Here is a 21,402-nt window from a genome sequence, read left to right as displayed (position 1 = left end):
TACTCTCCAAGCGCTTGGAGGCAACTGCTGCAGCCTGGTTCCCTTTCACTAGACCCCCCACCACCACTACAGCACCAGATACCGGTTAGCAGACGCTTTGACGGAGCGGGGCAGGCTCAGTCCCGGGGCAGGCTCAGTCCGGTTACTTATTATACAGACCCTGTATATTTGGAAATATTGCATCCTGTTAAAATGAGTATAAAAATTAATATGTGCTGCTGTGTATCCATTTCCACACAGAGAATTATTGTATATTTAAATTATTTTTCATATTTAAATTTTTTTTCACTTTCTAAAAGTTAACACTGTACCTACTTTAACTCTTTGTGCTCTCGTGTCCAGCATTGCAGGACATGGCGGATTCCCCTACAGCTTCACTATAAATATGGAAAATCTGTCCTTATACTCTCGTGACCTGCATTAAGGGTCATGGGTAATTCTCCTACAGCTCCACTATAAACATAGAAAATCTGTCCTCATACTCTTGTGACCTGCATTAAGGGACATGGGTAATTCTCCTACAGCTTCACTATAAACATGGAAAATCTGTTGTCATTGTAGGATACTTTTTGTATGATTCTAACGTCAAGCTGCATGCTCTTATGCACTGACTCCACTACTCCAGATTGTGTTATCAAGGTTTGGAGTGTCAGAGGGCTGCAAAAGGGGGTGCTCATTAACAGTCCGCCTACCGCTGCTACTGGCTGAGTCACTAGAAACAGTTTGTGTTGGCATAGTGATGTAGTAATTGATAAAAATCAAACCTTTAAATTTACCCCTAAAGTCTTTTATTGCAATTTAATGTTGAATACAGTATATTACTAACAAGTTTATCTAAGTAAACATAGTTATGTCTAATTATCACAACAGAATCTGAAACAAACCATATGCATAGCTTCTAAACAATATATATTCACTATTTTTATTAAATATTGTTAGTTTCAACTGATGTAACAAAACTTGAGTAGGTAGACTTTAATAAATTATAAAAGTAAGAATTGACTGATGTGTATCCCACAATGCAGGTTTATAGGAGTCCTTGAGTAAAATACCTGTGACCTGCATTGGAAGCTATGGGAGTGTTACTAAAAACCTGAGAATGGGTAAGGATTAATATTTATACATAAACATATTTATATAATTAATACACTATTAATACAAAATAAATACAAACTAAAAATAGTACATTTATTATAGGTCATTGGATAAGTTTATATACCAAAACTTATTTTTAAGCTATAATATTATTTATCATGTTTTAAACGTTAAACTTATGAACACGCTGCATGCAGGATTCGAGGGTATTGCACACTGATATAAAGTATATCAGAGTAGGCAGAGAAACACAATAACGAGTCATAAAATATATTTTATTTACAACAGGGTTAAAAAAGGAAATATAACTTTTAGCTCCCAGCGAAATGAATTCCACTTGCATTGAATGCGTGTAGTACTCTGAAAAATAAAAATAGAGTAATTGTTAATGGTTAATTTTTTTTATTTCTACATTATCTTCACGTACTGCTACCATACTTGAATATATGAGAAGGGGTTGAAAAAAGGTCAAGTGAATATTATCACTACTATCAAGTAAGTTATAGTATACAATTGATGAGTTGTTGTTAACCTGAGACAATTTTATATATGAAAAAATCATAAGCCAGGTCATAATTTGCTATCATAAGTATTTTTTCAATATAAACAAAAGTAATTAAAAAATTAATTCTAAAGAAATCTGTAAGAAATAAGAACTTTGCTGAGGAATCAAAATATTTCAATTCTGCATTTTATTAACAATTATATTTGAAGAAACCACAGAAAAAGTTTATCCGCCAATTTTTGAAAAATAAGAAGAAATATTAGGTGTCTTAAAGTTTTCCCCCCCCCCTCTATCAATTAAATTTCTTATGAATAGAGAATAAGAGATTTACTTTTGGGGATGTTTATACAACCCAGTAAGGAGGTTTTTGATGTTTGAAAATGTTTGAACCCCTCCCCCCCCCCTAAAATGGGGTAGTTTGGAGATAAGACAAAATCTTTAAATAGGAACTTCTAGCAAGTGACACATCATTTTAATAGTATTATAAAAAGAAGAAGCAAACGCTAGAGGTCTCTAAATTTAATCACCAAATTTTGTGGTTTTTTCATTATTGACAAGTAATGTAATGGAGTTTTATAAAACAATTTAAACTTTAATTAGCCCTAAAACTAATTGAGTAACATTAGAGGCCTCTAGTTTTTGCCATTTTTCCTTTTTTTATAACACCCTTAAAGTGATGTGTCACTTACTGGAAGTTTGTGTTTAATATTTGACTTACCCCCCACCCCAAACTGCTCCATTTGGGGGTGGGGAGGTTCAAAAATTTTCATACATCAAAATACTTCTCAGTTGATCATACAAACATATCCAAAAGAAAATCTCTTCATCTCTGTTCATAAGAGTTAATAATAGGGGAGTTGGGAATGTTAAAAGACACCCAGTATAAAAATTAAATACCAGTAGCATCAAATTAGTTCTGCTGTTGATCCAATGAACTCTCATATATTTATGTTTTTATATTTACAATATATATGCCCTTTCCATTTTTTTTTAATTCAATAAAAAAGTAAAACAACAAGGGCTATCCAAAGAGTAACAGACGTTTTAGAATAGTACAGCCAGCAGTGGGTGGGGCTACAGCCGCCATCTTGGAGTCAAAACACTCTGGCGTTCAGTACGCATTGAGCTGTATTCGCGCACTGTCTATATCTTACTCTTCTCACTGTGATTAATTAAAATGTGTGTTGCATTGAAAATCCCACCACTTGTGAAGTGCATTCAGTGATAAGGTTTTTGTTGGCATAAAACCATAAACCAATTGAAATCTATCGCCAACTGTGTGAAGTTTAGGAAAACAGATAATGAGTGAAAGAAGAGTAAGGCAGTGGTGTATGACTTTAAAAATGGCCTCACCAATGTTCATGACGATAGTGTAGCGGTCGGCCTAATCTAGTGACTGAAGATTTGATATTGAAAATCAATGACAAAGCTTGGAAAAATCACTGTTTTACAATAACTGAACTCTTGGAAAATTTCTTACAAATTTCATGAAGTTTACATCATGAAATTGTTGTAGGGAAGGTTAAATACCACAAATTTTGTGCCAGGTAGGTTCCGAAAATCTTACAGAAGATCACAAAAAACAAAGACTTGCTGCATCGTTAACTTTTCTTGATGAATACAACAAACTTCTCGATTGTATAGTTACTTGGTGATGAAACATGGGTGAAGTATGTCAATTATGAAACAAAAATTTCAGCAAGAAAAATTATGTCAACTGCTTTTTGGGATGCTAAGAGAGTGATTTTGGTTGATTTCATAAAAAGAGCTCAAAAATGTTATTTTTCCATGACGATGCACGTCCCCATATAGCCAATCGTACACAACAAGTTTTGGATGATTTTGATTGGGAAGTGTCTCATCATCCCCGCCTTAAAGCCTATATCTGGCACCAAGCGACTACCACCTCTTTCCAGCGATGAAGACCAGGCTCGCAACACAGCGCTTCGACAATGATGCTGAACTTCACACTACCGTTAATCAGTGGTTGAGATCTCAGGCGGCAGATTTCTACAAAGCTGGAATTGGAAAACCTGTGTCATGTTATGACAAATGTCTCAATTTGAACGGCGATTTCGTTGAAAAATAGCCTAAGTGTAGCTTTTGTAAGTATATAATAAAATGTTCCTTTTTCAGTTGGTAAATTTTTTATTTCAAAACGTCTGTTACTTTCTGGATAGCCCTCGTACTTGCATGTCAATAAAATAACTAAAAATATTATAAAAACAACAAAACCACACCAAACTAACAGAATCATCTTGTTTCAACAGGATACGCTTGAACATAAGCAACCACTTGGATAAAGCTAAAGACTTTTAAAAGCATGATTTATTTAGACTATTAAAGCACCAAATAACTAAAAACATGATTAAATATATCTTTTGTGCACAATGTAATTGATTTAATAACGTGAAAACAGAAAGCGTACAATTTTCCACCTGTATGTTCAGGGAGTAACTTGTTTGGAGGACAATATATTATTCACTCCGGTTAAAAAAGTTTAGAAAACAAACTAGAATAAATATATAACATGAGCACAACATAAGTAACAATAGTAAGGTAATGTAACTTACACAAGGAAGTCGTCAATGTCCATGGTTCTAGCCCTTTTGTCTGAATATCCACAACCAAGTAAAATGTCATCAACATACTTCTTAATATCGAAGTCAGTTGGCACTTCCTGAAATGTACAAATATATTTAGTTATAATCTCATTTATGTGTTATATTTTAAACAAGGTAGGAGTACGTCACATCACGTGTTACGTAACAGGTACAGGTATCGCTGAAGTTGCATGCAAAATTACAAATCTGTAGCACAATTCATCGAGATGACTTGTGGCGAGAGAGAAAATTTTGATCCCTTAAGCAGACAGTAACTTTTTTTAAGTTGTCTGATTAGAAATTAAACCATTTTGTGAATGTGGCCCTTATAGATAGTAAGTTATTTAGTTCTTTTAACGTTAAACACATAATGTAGATATAGAGTAGGACGGAAGATTCCAGGAGTTAATTCAGTAAGTGTCAGATTCCTGACGCTGTATTAAGCAAAAGGTGAAATGGAGCTAAATACAATAATCATATTTTAACCACAGCTATGTTGATCTCAAAATTTTTAAGACATAAATCACATTAGAACAAGTTGTTTATATAGTTAGTGTAATATTTCAAGAGCAGACTATATATAATTGGGTTGAAAAATTAACATATATTACCTGATTTTTCAAAGAGCAGTGGACTCTATAGTTTTTCTCTAAACTAGTGAGCATCATACTTTGTTTGAACACAGCACTTAGAGTTTTATTTTTCCGTATGAATGCAATTCTTGTTAGACCATCCCATTCTTTGAAGTTTATAGGAGGAGGAGGATTGATGGGCTCTATTCGGACAACACTGGACTCGACTTTAGGTGGTGGCCTGAAGTTGTTTTTACCAACCTATAACAGTAATATGATTATCTTGATGAAACATTTGTTGAATCTTTATAAAATAATTTCTACAACCTCTAGTTTTACTATATTTTATAAACAATTTTTTTTTTACCCTTCCAAGTACAAAGACGTTCTTTAAAATATTTCTACAAAACATTTTCTAGTAGATATTTTGGTCACATACATGATCTCACTCCTGATGGTGTCCATTAGTTTTATTTTTACCTTTAAAAAACACTTACTCCAAACATTTTGTAACCATGAAATATGCTTACAGCTATTGCTACCAGCAAAAATATTAAAAACTTTAAACTGCTGTAGTAGGTGGGTAATTTGAAAGGATAATACAGTTACAGACATTTTTCTTGGTTAAGTATTATAAATAAATTAACTACATTTCAAAAACTGTTACAAGGCAGAACCCAACAGAAACCAGACTTGTTTTTTAAAGTTTTTTTTATACACACATTTTATTTTATTATAGAAAACAACCTTATCCCCTTCAGAACTCTTGATACATTTTTCTTATTACTGATTCCATTGTTCAAAAAATTTTCTATTTATCATCAGTAATGCCCAGTTAATGTCAAATCTTGAGTCCTTTCGTAATGTGGAAATAACAAACAGATGTGACAATTCATAAATCAAAAGGTTTGTTGGCCCTAATCCTAATATTATAAAAGCAAAAGTGACATTTATTTGTATGTCTTTTACACATAAAGAATTGAACCGATTGTACTGAAATTTTACATGGACATTCTCAGGGCATCCTGGTATGAATATTGGCCGATTCTTATTTTGCAAATCTCTCCGGGTTATGCTCCAATGGTCTCTAAAGTGGTGAAAAATCCCATCTTGGTCTCTAAAGTTGCAAAATATTAATTGAAAGAACCTGTTAAATGTAACCAACTGTTCTGTGTAAACAATGTTTTATGCACAACTATATGTTTAGTTATTTTAACCATTATTTTCAACTTTTTTACATTTATAGTGTAAAAACATATAGTAAGCTTGATAATAAGAACACATCTTATTTCAACCTTTTCTGTAACCCCTGTAAGCACGGAATAAGAAAATATCCAGATAATAAAATTAAAAGTTTCAGTAAAAATATACTTTTAACTGTATATTAGTATTACAAAATTAGTACTACTAACAAAATTAGTATTTTACTTTTACTATTACTTATTATTTTACTATAAATTAGCTATAAAAGTGATCTTAGTTTAGTTGTCTTTTGACAGAAGTAGGCTGGTATATATATATATATATATATATATATATATATATATATATATATATATATATATATATATATATTTTCTTGATTAGCAAACAAGGCAAAATCAAACATGGAACAAACAATACTACTTATGGAATAAATTAAGGCCATAAATATGCACTTTTTGAAAAGTTTTGTTGATAGTGGCAACAAGCCAATTTGATATTAGCTGGATTCACTTAAACCAGCAGTACTCGAATACATCCAAAGCCTACAAAATTACATATGAAGCTGCGGGTAACTGCTAGTTTATACTAAATCATAATATGCGTTACTTTAAAATGACTTTTAACTTTTTGTTAATTGAATTACTAATTTATTTTTTGTTTATGTCAATTTCATTAATTTACATTAACATCATTAATCCTTATAATTTTACATCATCATAATCCTTCCCCCATATAAAATATGAACATGCAGTACAAAAAGGTTAGTTATATTCTTCTATTTTGAATATTTCTTCACTTAAAAGTGTACTGTAATAATATCAAAGACGGAACATTAAGTGTGGATTGATTTATATTAACGGTTTCACTTTCCTTCTTCATGACTTATCAGGGCTTGTTTGACCACTAATAAACTCATATAATAATAGGACACCTCCTAAACATCCACATAACGAGGTTGGAAATTTCTGACTAAATGTAATTTATTTGCAAATTAAATTCATTTTATTCATTATGTGGTTTAACATCCATAGTGTGGTAACAACCTGTCATGTGGTTCTATCTGCAGCCAACTTTTGAACTATGGCGACTTTGTATCTATAAAAGAACTTTGTAGACAAAACAAGGACCATATGTTCTTATGGTTTTTCATTCTCATTGTTTTGTTGTTGTTGAATATTGTCAATATTTAATAGCTTTTGTTAGTTGATTGCAGTTATGGTGGCGTAAGTAAACAATAAGGTTATATTGTACTACCAGGACATATTGAGGGCTATTTACATTAGTAAAACTGATTTTTCTTTAGTAAAGTGATTGATATTGTGGTATGTTATCTCAAAGGAATGATAAATTTTCAAACTGATAGGTTCAAGATAATCAGGTAGCCAAATCAACCACTGGATAGACAATGCTTCTTAGTTATCTGACAGTAAAAAAAATTAAAAGTAAGCATACAACAAATAACTCATTAATAAAATTATTACATTAGAATTTGAGCGAAGACCCTGAACAACTACTTTGTAAGAAACTGTGCAATGGCGACATCAATACACTCTCAGGAAAACATTTATATTGGTTTTTACAATATTTTATCTAAGTGTTATTTATCAGAAAGATAAAAAAACATTCAAGTCAAACTCATACGGTAAATTAATAAAAATTAGTTTATTAATCAAATTTACTGAATAAAAGTATTTTAAGTGATATTCGGAATATGGCAACTGCATTGTAAATATCACAACAATATATTCTCTTTTACCTTATTGATAACAGTCCTTGTTAAAGAGCTTTACTTCATAATATGTACAAGATAAGTCCCCATAAACTCTTTAAAACAACAATACATAACACACATGAAATTACATTTCATATTGAAGTGAAAAATGTCAACCAATGTACAAGTGTATAAAATGCTAGTTCAAAAATGAATAAGTTTAAAAAGGTAAAGAAACTAAACATCACTGAATTTTACATTTATTCTTTTATGGAACACAGTTAAATAAAATGGCATTTCATCAATAAACCAGAATATTGTACAAAAAGGCAAATTATATAATTTCATTGAAACAATTTACTCTTGAGACAGTAAAACACAAGTATGACTAACGACAACAGTATTAATGTTTTTATATTTTGTTCATTTCCACATCATCATAAAACATTTTTACAACACAGAAATATTCTTATAACAACAACAGTAAAGCAAATATAATAAAGACGAAATCACTTCACCATCAGTCATGAAGACTTTCATGGTAATAAAAGTACACAAAATATGTAATTGAACAAGAAATCTACATTTTGTGTGTGTGTGTGTGTGTGTGTGTGTGTGTGTGTGTGTGTGTGTGTGTGTGTGTCATATCACAAAATCTTCATTCATAAATAAGACAGGATAATTTACAGTCCCAATGCATCACAAGTGACCGTGCAGGGAAAATTAATACATTAAAAAAAATATATATAATTCATTAATCTCTGCCAGTCTCTGCAGTGGGGAGGCTTAGAGTGCTAAAACTGTAACTATCAAATTTTAGTAATTTTTATAAGCTCATCAACACCAACAGAAAAGTTTTGCCAACCCTATAGTTGGCAGTGCAATGAAGAAAGCCACATGGAGGGTCTGGTATTAATATATAAATATGATTTTCAAATATAATATACATATATTTGTAAATAATAAAGTACCTTATAGATTATAATAAACGTTAGATAAATGTATTACCTTCATGAGAAGGTCAACTCTGGCCAGCAGCTGAGTGTTGATGGAAAGTCGACAGTAGAGTTTGTCTCCTGGTTTTGCAACCAGTCTCTGGGCGAACTCTCGTTGAAACATCAGTACTGCACATCGAAAAAATGGGCGATGCAAGAGCAGCTTAAAAACTAGAGGCGAGGAGATCTGGTAGGGGATGTTTGCAACACAGACGTGGAAAAATGGTAATTCCATCTTGAGGACATCTCCAACCATGATTTGTAGATGTGACTGATGTGGGGTTCCCTGCACCCGTTTCTGCAGCTCCGCAACAAGTCTGATTAACAGGACATTTTATATCAAAATTATTGCAATTTGGAATGTTTAATATTGATAACAAAATTTCCACTGCATGTAAGTTAGTTATTATGATGTAAAAAAATATGTATATATGTCTGTTATGTATAACAGACATGCAAATATTAAAATAAAAAAGGAAAATTCAAAATGTATAATGCTTGCATGAACCATACTGTACCTTGTGTCAATTTCACAGGCTATAACTTTATTTGTTTTCTCTAATAATTTAACAGTCATATTTCCTGTACCAGGTCCAATTTCTAAAACAACATCTGTTGATCTAATAGCAGCTTTTTCAACCATCGCTTGAATTATGAGAGGATTTTTTAGGATATGCTGCCCAAAACCCTTGTTGAACAATATTCCTGTAACACAATAAAGATAAATTTGGTAGGCTATGCAAATTTTTATTTACCTATATTGAAATGTTAGTTCCAAAAGAATTTTTGTCAATTCTTACAACTGTTCTGTAGGTTAGATTTACAGTTTAAATACAATCCTGTTACTCTGAAAGTAAGCACAAAGGTCCTTTCGGACCGCAAATTGAGTGTAATGAGGGTTCCTTGCTTCTTTAAACAACAACAAAACAAGTTAGATCTAGCAGTTACCATAAAAACGGGAAAGGATTTGTGCCAATTAATGATCTTGACCAACTACTGACAGACAGCATAATTATGCTAGTCTCTGTAAACAAAACATATATACTGGCCATACATTAATCAACCATTGGGCAGAAGAGAGATGAGATGCATTTTACCGACCATGGCAGAAAATACAGGGTGCAGCAGAAAGAACTCCCCGATTTAAAGCTGCGCTACTACGAGCGGGAATGGTGTAGAATGATGAGGGTAGTGTTATTCGACTGCTGTGTACTTGCCATTGTCAGTACCAGCCATGGCTTGGTCAGGTATGCTTTCATGGTCAAATTAAAAATGGTGGTTCGCCGATAGCTAAGCAGCAATCGTTCCGCGCCCACTTTGCACTTGGTCAAAATGACCCCATTCCTGATAAAAATGATTTAAACGTGAACTCAGAATTTTAGAGAAACAAGTTCTGCGTTAAAAAAAATCCTGGTCATCCTCACATTGAAACAGAACCTGAAAATGTAGCTTAGAAAATCACCAACGACTTTAGTGATAACCTGGTCTCCTTAATCAGAGTTAATATTCATGAAGGTTGGTAAAGCTAATTTCCCACTTGATTTTAAAATGAGTTAAAACAGTTAATCATAAAGAGAAAACAATTACATAGAATTTACATGCGTTTACTATCCTCAGCGGATTTAGAGAACTTTAGAAGAGAGTGCAAGGATGTCACTCAGCTATGCCACCCTGAGTACATTAGTAGGGTGAAAAATAGTATACCTCTAAATATAAAAACCTTCTGGAAGCACTTTGGTAGTCTCAAGAGTTCTCAATTTCTAATAACATTCCAAATTATAATAACATAATTATACTTTTTAATAACATAAATTTAACAACATTACAAAATGACAAATCCAACTATGGCCTAGACATACACAACAGAAATACCTTACAGTATTATAGATTGCACGGATAGCAGTAAGCAACCGCTTTTGTGAAGGCAGCAGCCAAACCCTCATGTACATCTAGAAATTTATCACATAATTTCCTCATATTCATCGTCATTTTAATATTCTCAACAAATTAGTAACTTCTTGCTGTTTATTGTTTAAATGACACATGACAGTAACTAATAACTAGGAATCATATGTAATTAAATAAATTGTAATATCGAATTATTCATTCAGATAAAAAACCAATAAAAACCATTGAACCATTGAATAAAAACAACTGAATAAAAATTGTAGGCCACTTATTAAAATCTACTTGTTACGTTATTTGAGTTATTGTTATTTGATAAATTTACAATATTTATCATATTGTTACTTACATATATATATATATATATATATATATATATATGAAGAAGGGTTAGAAGACAAGGGGTACAAGTCCATTTTTTTTGGTGAAATGAGTTAGACACAGATTCTTGTAGCTAAATATAATAAAAAAGTTGGTGGCCAAGAGGTATAAGTCAGTCACCATCAGGAGCTGAGCTCTAGCAGTGAATACCCTTGACTACTGAACAATAACATTATTTTGATGAGTGGTCAAGAGATACAAGTCACATGTACCCCTTGACTACTGAGCAGGAGGTTTGAAACAGCTGCATGGCACATTGTTGTTTTCATTACTCTGTCCTGTCAGTGAAGTTTACTGTGGTGGGAATAGCTTATTATTGTTATTATTAAATATTGTTAATAACAATTATATTGCTTATTGTTAATATTAATGAAATGAGAAATTCATTTTTTGTAATATTTTGTTAATAATTTGGATAATAGACAACTAGATAGAAAGAAATGGCAGACAATTGTTCTTCTGATGGAAGTGATCCCTAAACCTCTTTGAAGTAAGTTTGTTTACTTAATAAGTAATTAAAACCTGTTTCATTGTTTGAGAGATGAATAGTTTTACATTTTAACAAACAAATATGGTACTAACCAAGATCATTTTATGCACACTTTCTTCTTAAAGGACAAAGCCTTTTCTGCTTCTTAAAGAACAGTTTATTCTGGAAGTAGGCTAGGCCCATTGTAAACATCAGCTTCTATTATTAATTAATGAATTATTTACACAATTTTGTTGAAGATAAAGGCTTATGTACATCAAGTTAATTAAATTTTGTTTTTTTTTTCTGCAGATGACACAGACGCAGACCCTGACTATTTGCCAAGTGGAAATGAAGACAATACCTGCAAGAGATCTTTTCAGAAATCGCCCATCAACAAGTAAGTTTTGTATTATTTATCTAATAAGCTAAGCCTACCATATTTTTCTCCATGTAAGTAAATTAGAAGAAAAGCAATCAACAAACTGAGGATATAGAAATATAGTAAAAGAAGTAAGTTATTTGTTGCTACACACAGACCAGCCAAAATTCCTGGCTACACAACAATTCTGAATTAGGCCTAGTCACATTAGTTTAGCCTCCAAAGACATTATATCAGCTGCATAGTAGTACTACATTAGTCTTGCCTCAATTATAATAACCATAATAAATTTATCCTCTGGAAAAAATAAACTACCACTCTGCATTATTTATTTCTGTTTAGTTCACCTGTAAGGAAAAAAATATATGAAAAAAAAATTGTGAACCACATCTCTTCTAAACTAATAACAAGGTGACCATACAATTAAATAATCGTGGACAATAAATCTTATACAAATACATTACAAATGTCTAATAATTAAAAAAAGTTTTAGCAAAGTCATAACTTTATACTAATTTTCTAATCCCAAAATCTATTCTCCAGGTGGCGTGGTTGTAAGAAGAAGCAAAATAATGGACCGCCTGCAAAAAGACCAAAACATGATGGAAAGAAGAAAACAAGAAGGCCTGATCAGTGGAAGAGAAAAAAAGGGGTCGATTGCTCGCAATAAAGGGGAAGGGTACACTGACAGAACAGGGAAAAACCATCAACCAAAGCAGGTCAGAGATTTTAAAACCATAATTGTAGGTATGAGTGCAGTGATATTCCTCAAGAGAAACGCCAAGAAATATATAATGAGTAATTCAAGGCATTTCTTGAATTCTGTAATTTTACACCATAGTCCACATCAGACCAGAGCAAACAATGAACATTTACAATAAATCTGTTTCGTGCCAGTATTTTTTTGGTAGGAAAAAGAGTATGCAAGGAGTTTTTTCTTAAAACAATTGACATTTCCAACAAAAGAGTTTATGAATATTGTAAAAAGAAAACAACTATCAGGAACATCTATTTCACCAAGAGACAAGCGAGTAAAAAAAAATCTCCTCCGAACAAAACCAACCCAGAAAAGTTGGAGTTTGTCAAGGAGCATATTATGAAATTTCCTAGATACACTAGCCACTACTCACGTCAACAAAATCCAAATAAAAAGTATCTTAATCCTGGCCTTAATGTAAAAAAATGTATGATTTTTACAAGGAGCTGTGTAAAGAAAAAGGTAAGGAGCCTGTAACGCTTCCATACTACAGGTATGTTTTTAATACTAAATTCAATTTAAGTTTTCACAGGCCACAAACAGACACATGTGCTACATGTGACAGACTCCAACAGCTTATTGTACATGGATCACCTGACGAAAAACAGGCAGCTACAGTACAGAAAGAACTCCACCTACGCAAGGCAGAGAGTGCTAAAGCACAATTAGACAAAGCCAAAGAACAAGCCAAAAATGATTCAAGCCACAAGGCGGTTTGTTTTGACTTACAAAAAATGCTGCCAACTCCAGTCTTGACGTGTTCTAAGGTCTACTATTCTAGACAGTATTTGTTGACTTATAACTTGTGTATCCATGACATAAGCTCAGGACAAGCTCTATGTATTTTGTGGCATGAGGGCCAAGCGTCAAGAGGTTGTGAGGAAATTATGTCATGCATGTTTCAGTACGTAAGGCACTGCCCCCCCCACCGTTAATCATTTAACATTATTTAGTGATAACTGTGGGGGGACAAAACAAAAGTCATTATGTAGTTAAATTTTGGCTGTATGTTTGTTCAAAAAACCCAAGTTGAAGTAGTCGACCACAAGTTTTTTGCTGCCAGGCCCACTCGTACAACAACTGTGATCGTGATTTTGGAACTAATAGAGTTAGCTAAAAAGAAACACGAATACATCTGTGTTTGTTCCTGACCACTGGGCTGGAATCATTGCTAAAAGTTGCAAAAGGTTCATGGTAAAATGTATGGAAGAGGAAGAGTTCATTACACTTGAAAGGGGTACAACATCTTTTTAAAAGATCTGTTGTTGGAATCAGACAAAGGCAGTGGCTTCAATACAGAAAAGACGTACCAGGACATTGTTTTATAAAACAATTCTTGCCATTAATATGACAAAATCAAAGTCTTTTCCCACTGCTACTATCTCAACCATGTCTCACTATAAAGCAAAGTCATCTGGTAGAACTCCCACTGAATTACCCTTAAAAACTAGAACAAAACAAGAAAGGAAAAAAATTAAAGCTTCCAAGTACAAAGACCTTCAAGAACTTCTACCCTACGTTCCTCTATCCATCATGAGTTTTACAAAAACTGGACTATGAAGGAAACCTCCCCGTGCTAAAACCAGGAGTCAAACTATACAAGTTGAAGTGCCACAGCCTCAAGTATCAGAGCCCAAAACGATGAAGGAGCAGACTCTATAGAAAATGGGTAGGAATTGTTTATGAAACAGACTCTGACTAAGTAAAAAAACACTCTGGTTGTTATATATCGTGACTATTCAGAAGAGGAAAACAAAATAAATTATTACTTTGTATCAATAAAAACAAAACTTTCTTACTTACACTAGTTTTATTCATTCCATGTTCTTTAAACCATCTATTTAGTTTGTGGTCAAGGGTACAAGTCATGACTTAAACTTTTATTTTAATAATAACTTTACACCCAAAGCATTTAAAAATGTAAACAATCATGAATAAACTTTTCAGTTACATAATCAAACACTAAAAAATATTTTTGTAGATCTACCACAATGGTAATAATTTTTTTTTTAAACACTGACTTTAACCATGATTTTCTCAGAAACAAGTTTTTTGGACTTGTACCCCTTGGCTTATAAGCCCTTCATATATTATATATATATATATATATATATATATATATATATATATATATATATATACAGGGTGAGTTTTTTAAAGTGATCCAATAGCTAACTTTTTAATTACATGACTTAGCACCACACTTTAAATTTGGAACTTGCTCAATTTTAAGTTTCACTCAGGAATACACTTTCGAATTTTTTGAAGATGGCCGCCATTTTCCAATATGGTGGCCAACTTTAAAATCTTTTATGGAACACCCTGTATTTTATGTTGTTTTTAGATTCTACTCTACAAAATAAGACATTTCTGTATTTGAAAGTTTTTCTATATCTCTAATGGTTCAGGAGCTACGTGGACTGGAAGTTTTTGGATTTTTTCGGACTGATGGTGAAAACTTTCAGTCCACGTAGCTCCTGAACCATTAGAGATATAGAAAAACTTTCAAAAACAAAAATGTCTTATTTTGTAGAGTAGAATCTAAAAACAACATAAAATACAGGGTGTTCCATAAAAGATTTTAAAGTTGGCCACCATATTGGAAAAAATTATGAAAACTTCCAGTCCACGTAGGTCTTGAACCATTAGAGATATGGAAAAAACTCTCAAGTACAAAAAGGTTTTATTTTTTTAGAGTAGAATCTAAAAACAACATAAAATACAGGGTGTTCCATAAAAGATTTTAAAGTTGGCCACCATACTGGAAAATGGCGGCCATCTTCAAAAAATTTGAAAGTGTATTCCTGAGTGAAACTTAAAATTGAGCAAGTTCCAAATTTAAAGTGTGGTGCTAAGTCATGTAATTAAAAAGTTAGCTATTGGATCACGTTAAAAAACTCACCCTGTATATATATATATATATATATATATATATATATTATATTTATTTATTTACATATATGTTAGGTTATTCTGTAGTAAATTGTCTTGGTGCAGTCATTGCTAATGTAACAATTATATTTTATGTTGTTACTTGCTATCTTGACTTTTTTACAGTTTAAGAATGGCTTTTGTAAAAATGGTAGAATCAGTGACTGAATAAATAAACTTTAATTTATTCAACGTTTACAAGATTGAATTTGAGGCTGATAATTTATTAATCACTGGAAACATGTACATAGGCCTAACATATAACCCCATAACATTACATTTGATATCTTTATTCAAAAAATAAGAAAATTAGTTATTGTTTACGCAAAATAAAGAAATATTCATGTTAAAAAATATTAAATATAATATAAATCTGTTAAAATTTAATGATCTATCAACATTTCTTTTTTCAATTAGGCTATTTAAATTGTGTATTAAAGGTAGCCGACTTTTCTGATAAGAGACTAATGTATTCTGGTCTGGCAAGTTATTTTACATAGAAATAGATTTAAAAATACAGGGTGGTTATAAATTATTGTACACATTTTAAGATTTAATAAATAAATAACCAATCAACTTAAAAACATGGAAATTGTTTTATTAAATAGCAAATTTAAAACAGTTTTATTACCAATGAAGGACAAAAAGATTATTGTTACTCATACTTTTACAAGGAAACTAAACTAATTCCACGTGCTCTCCGAGGTTTGCACGCAGAGTTTGTAGTCTAAATTCAACCTCACACCATGTGTTTCTGAGCATTGCTGGAGTTATGCTTCCAATAACCTCTCGAACTCTATTCTTGAGTTCCTCAATATCTTGAACTTTTTTGGCGAAGACTCTGTCCTTGACATAGCCCCACAAAAAAAAGTCTAAGAGTATAATGTCTGGGGTACGTGGAGGCCAAGGAATTGGACCATCCCGTCCAATCCAACGACCAGGAAACGTGTCATTTAGGTAGTCACGTACTATCTTACCCCAGTGTGGAGGGGCACCATCTTGCTGCCAGTAAACATTTGGTTGTCTATGCTCAATTTGCGGTATTGCAAAAAGTTCAAGCATGTCGAGGTATACCTCTTTAGTGACTGTCGGTTCTGCGAAGAAAAAGGGTCCTATTACTTCATCTATAGCCAATGCACACCAAACGTTTATTTTAGGGCTGTCTCTTTCTTGTTCTCGAACATTATGAGGATTTTCAGTACCCCAAATCCTACAATTGTGTCTATTCACCTTACCAGAAACATGAAAGGTTGCTTCATCAGAAACAATTTCTTTTTTCAAGAAATTGCTTTCTCCAATGTTTATTGTTTGTTCTTCGAGGTCAAGTAATCTAACAGCAAAATCGTAGCGTCGAGGTTTATCGTTAGGTTTTAGTTCATGTAATAACTGAATTTTGTATGGATGGAGCTTAAGGTGTTTGTGCAAAATTTTTAAGACTGTTGATCGAGGTAATCCTAATTCCAAACTTGCACGCCGAGTAGACTTACCAGGGCTCCTCGTAAACAATTCTCTTACTTGATCAACAATAGCTTCAGAAACTGGAGGTCTACCAGCACCTTTTCTATGTTGGACACTTCCCGTCTGTTCAAACTGCCTATACCAGCGTTTTATAGAATTGTTACTCGGAGGATTGCGGCCATACTCTAAACGAAACCTTCTTTGAACAGTTATTACAGATCTGCTTTCATGAAACCAAAGAACACACCTTGCTTTTTCTTGCACACTAGCCATTTTGATACTGAGGTTAGTTTAGTGTTTGTTTAGTCAACTGTAATTAACAGCTGGTGTGGAAAGATCCATTGTTGACCAGCTGACTATGTCACAACACAAGTCATTAAGAAGAATCATACCTTACACCCACAGTTTAAGTGACATTTTTACTTTCTTTTTATAACTACTTTTTATAATTATTGTAATGTGTACAATTATTAATTTTCAGTCAGTATATAAAACTGTTTTAAATTTACAATTTAATAAAACAATTCCCATGTTTTTAAGTTGATTGGTTATTTATTTATTCAATCTTAAAATGTGTACAATAATTTATAACCACCCTGTATATTGATTTTTCCACAAGTACCAACTGATCCACATTACTGGATGTAGGACCTATGATACAAAATTTGGGATAGAATTTAATAAGCGGCCTACACTCGTTATTCAATTGCTTTTATCAAATGATTCAATTGTTTTTATACAAAAAAATTATTTGATATTATAATTTATTTAACTTAGCATATGATTTTAAATTAATAGTTATAGTAATTTTAATGTAAACAATAAACAGCAAGAAGTAACTAATATTTTTAAACTTTGAAAATAGCTATGTATATGAGGAAAATATGTAAGATATTTCTCTCAGTGACTGTTTAAGTGGCTTTAATATATGGATACTGGCTCCTGGTAACCCATGGGAATAATTCTTTCCTCCATTTCACAAAAGCGGTTTCTCGTTGATATCAAGCTGGGCAAGTTGTAATATTGTAAGGTTTATTAGATATCTAAGTCTAGGCCATAGTTGGTTTTGTAATGTTATTGTTAAATTTATGTTCTTAAAATTGTAATGTACAAGTTTCTTCTTCTTACAGTTATTTATAACTCTTATTGTATATGATTTTTACATATCGAAGTTGGATAGTACGTTGGATTGCTTGATAATAGCAATCGAATGAGGAGTAGGCCACTTATTAAAGTCTCCCCAAAATTTGTATAATATTAATGTAATAAATAATATTTAATATTATTCCATAGTAAATCACATTAGCCGATAGCTGCAGTTAATTTAGGCAACATTTCTTTTCTTAGCCACATAGTGTACTAACTCCTGCTCTTTGATTGCCCAGCAATAGCAAGAGAGCGGTATGCCATCTTTGGTAGCTTGAACAGGGGTGGCGAGTTTTCCCAGGAGGACTTGATAGGTTGTTTTCGGCGGTTTGTTGAACTGCTGAAGTTGTAGACTGGTAGTCCTCATGGTGTTTTCGGGGTGCGCAAAAGGCCCTTGAGGCTTAAGTGCATGGCAGTAGGCCGCCCCAAGGAAGAAAAAAAAAAAAAAAAAAAAAAAACTAAAGGAGTATTTAATCCTTAATAAATTCAGGAGGGGTAGGGTATGAAAAGCGGACCCGGTTTTTTATATCGAAGAATATAATCATCGATACCTAATTTTCGTATCTCGAATCCTAGACTATCAATTGATATAAAAGTATCTATAGTCCTAAATAAAAATCATATGCTTTAAATTAAAATATGAGTATATAGGAAAACTCATAAATAATTAAGAAATTACATAAATAATAAACGAACAAGAACAAGATCGATCAAACAGGAATACTCATAAATAATTATGAGCCACAACTTAAATGGTTTATGTCATAATAAATTATTGCATTGTTTATAATAATTATACACACTTAATTATATATTAGTAAGGGTAGGGTACGATAAGCGGACCCGGTTTTTATATCGAAATTGGCAAACGATATTACTTAATCATAACCATCGATATAATCAATCGATATTGATTAATTATTCTGAACAATTAACTTAAATAATCTATATCAACAGCTGTAAACACTTTCAAATAATACACATAAGGTAATATTTCAATTTTACATAATTAACATTTGATTATTAAAAATAGCAGTCAATTTTAGAAAACTACACCACATTGCTTTGAAATAAGATATGTTTGTGGGAAAGAAACAACTGTAACTGTGAGAGTAGCAAATATGGTCATCTTCAGTTTTCCTAATTTTGGTTATAATAATTTGTTTGACCACTGTAAATATTAATATTCATATAGGACTATAGATACTTTTATATCGATTGATGGTCTAGGATTTGAGATGCGAATATTAGGTATCGATGGTTACAGTCTTCAATATAAAAAACCGGGTCCGCTTATAGTACCCTACCCTAATTTGTTCGATCACTGTAAATATTAAATTCATATTTTAATTTAAAACACATGATTGTTATTGAGGACTATATATACTTTTATATCGATTGATTGTCTAGGATTTGAGATGCTAATATTAGGTATTGATGATTACATTCTTCGATATAAAAAAACCGGATCCGCTTATCGTACCCTACCCATTAGTACATGTATGTATAATAATAATTATTGTTGTTATATATACACGTATCGTATATATAATAATAATATGATTACGTGTATTATTTGAAAAGTGTTTACAGCTGTTGATATAGATTAAGTTAATTGTTCAAAATAATTAATCAGCATCGATTGGTTATATTGATGGTTATGATTAAGTAGCTCTAATTATCATTTGGCAATTTCGATATAAAAAAAACCGGGTCCACTTATCATACCCTACCCATCAGGAGTATTAATCTTAATATTTACTGGAATATACAGTATTTTTAGAAAAATATACATTACAGGCCTCTTTCTCATCATACCATTTGCTTACACTGATAAAAATAAGTCTAACCCTAAAACTTGCATGAAATCCTTAAACTTAAAATTCTATTAATTATCTATTTTAAGTCATACTTCAAGTAGACTTAAACAGAATTTAATATTTTAAGCCTAGCCTACCTTGTTTTGCAACCTCCACATGGTTTCTTGATTTCTTTTCGGCCTTAATTTTAGGCATGGTCCTAATGTCACAGAAACAACACTAATCGAATAATATCAGGTGATTTTTCAAATAACTTTACTAACTAATCAAAATTATGATTTCTCGTGTAAAAACTTAACCACAGTCAATACTAGCATGTTTCAGTCTGCCAGTCACCACCTCTTTATTTCCAACAACGACGACACACTCTTTCTCACTCACAGTCGCTCTATCTCCTCAAGTCAAGTCACGACTCACGACTCTCACGAGCTCCTCATGCACTATGCAGTGTGGATCAAGCCATTCAGCCAGGCGGAGAGAAAGAGTGGGGATGGAGGGGCCCCTCCTGCTAACCACAGATAGCCCGTGTATTGGAATTTGGAATAGTGGAATGAGCAGTCCGCGCGTTCTCGCTCTGTACTCCTCTGAATTTAATTTAGTTCAGTACCTGGCAAACCTATTAAAATGTATCACTGTATTTTCAAACCCCTTTCCGTAGTTTAGTACAGCATACATATATTTCAATTACATTTTCAAAGCTGGATGTTGCTGTATGCAGCACAATTAAATTGCAGGCAATTAATCTGACAAACCTCTTAAAAATGTACAACTGTTTTTAGCTTCTACTCTAAGTTAAACACCTTTCATTAATTTGGTACAACAAACATATATATATATATATATATATATATATATATATATATATATATATATATAACATTTTCAAAGCTGGATGCTGCAGGATGCATCGCAAATAAATTTATTTCATTAAACTTTGATTTTACAACGTAATTAATGACAGGCAATTAATCTTGTCTACATACACATAAACCAATACAACGGAGTATCGAAAGACCCAAAAAGACGTAAGGAAGTCTAATGTAACAAAGTAACCTCGTTACATTCAGTGGCGTAGCTAGAAAACATTCGAGGGTGGATTAAACATCCAGGAGGATTAAAAAGAGCCCTGGTACTCGCAAAATTTAGAAATTTGTTTGTTTACAAGTGAATTCTCAATTCAATTGTACTTTTTTTAATTTTCTTAGTCACTCAAATGTGATTGTAAGCATTCATGCTTGAAAGCGATTAAACTTTTCAAAACATTCGAGACTTGTGTTCTTAGCATAGTAGTTAAATAATGATCTTCAGGGTCCCCAAAATACAAAATTAACAATTAAGTTGGGTTTTTTAATTGCATCTTTTGTATTAAAATGTAAACCAATAAAATTGTTTTGTAACATTATATTTGGTTCATTGCATTTTCCAACTGCCTTAATGAAATAAATATAATTTGTAGGTTACATTAC

General features: G+C 32.2%; 1 protein-coding gene across 1 annotated transcript; it reads right to left on the bottom strand.

Moving 5' to 3' along the window:
- Window positions 1-1,349: 1,349 nt before the first annotated feature.
- On the bottom strand, window positions 1,350-20,355 carry LOC124355010 (probable dimethyladenosine transferase). The gene is made up of 6 exons (XM_046805882.1): window positions 20,074-20,355; window positions 9,206-9,392; window positions 8,701-9,004; window positions 4,815-5,036; window positions 4,174-4,280; window positions 1,350-1,455 (listed from the first exon to the last, which is right to left on the bottom strand). Exons 1-6 carry the CDS (start codon window positions 20,129-20,131, stop codon window positions 1,407-1,409), a joined length of 927 nt encoding a protein of 308 aa, XP_046661838.1. The 5' UTR covers window positions 20,132-20,355; the 3' UTR covers window positions 1,350-1,406.
- Between the last annotated feature and the right edge of the window lie 1,047 nt (window positions 20,356-21,402).

Source organism: Homalodisca vitripennis, chromosome 2 (genome assembly GCF_021130785.1).
Source record: "Homalodisca vitripennis isolate AUS2020 chromosome 2, UT_GWSS_2.1, whole genome shotgun sequence".
Taxonomy (NCBI): Eukaryota; Metazoa; Arthropoda; class Insecta; order Hemiptera; family Cicadellidae; genus Homalodisca; species Homalodisca vitripennis.
Note: the sequence above shows the minus strand (reverse complement) of the source record. Positions and strands in the feature narration are given on the sequence as shown.

Bases quoted from the DNA above. Each gene is read 5' to 3' on its own strand.
- LOC124355010 (XM_046805882.1), bottom strand. From the start codon at position 20,131: ATGCCTAAAATTAAGGCCGAAAAGAAATCAAGAAACCATGTGGAGGTT. The intron at 5,037-8,700 runs GTAATACATTTA...TTACTGTTATAG, and splicing joins GAGTTGACCTTCTCATGAAG to GTTGGTAAAAACAACTTCAG. The intron at 1,456-4,173 runs GTAAGTTACATT...TTTATTTTTCAG, and splicing joins GACATTGACGACTTCCTTGT to AGTACTACACGCATTCAATG.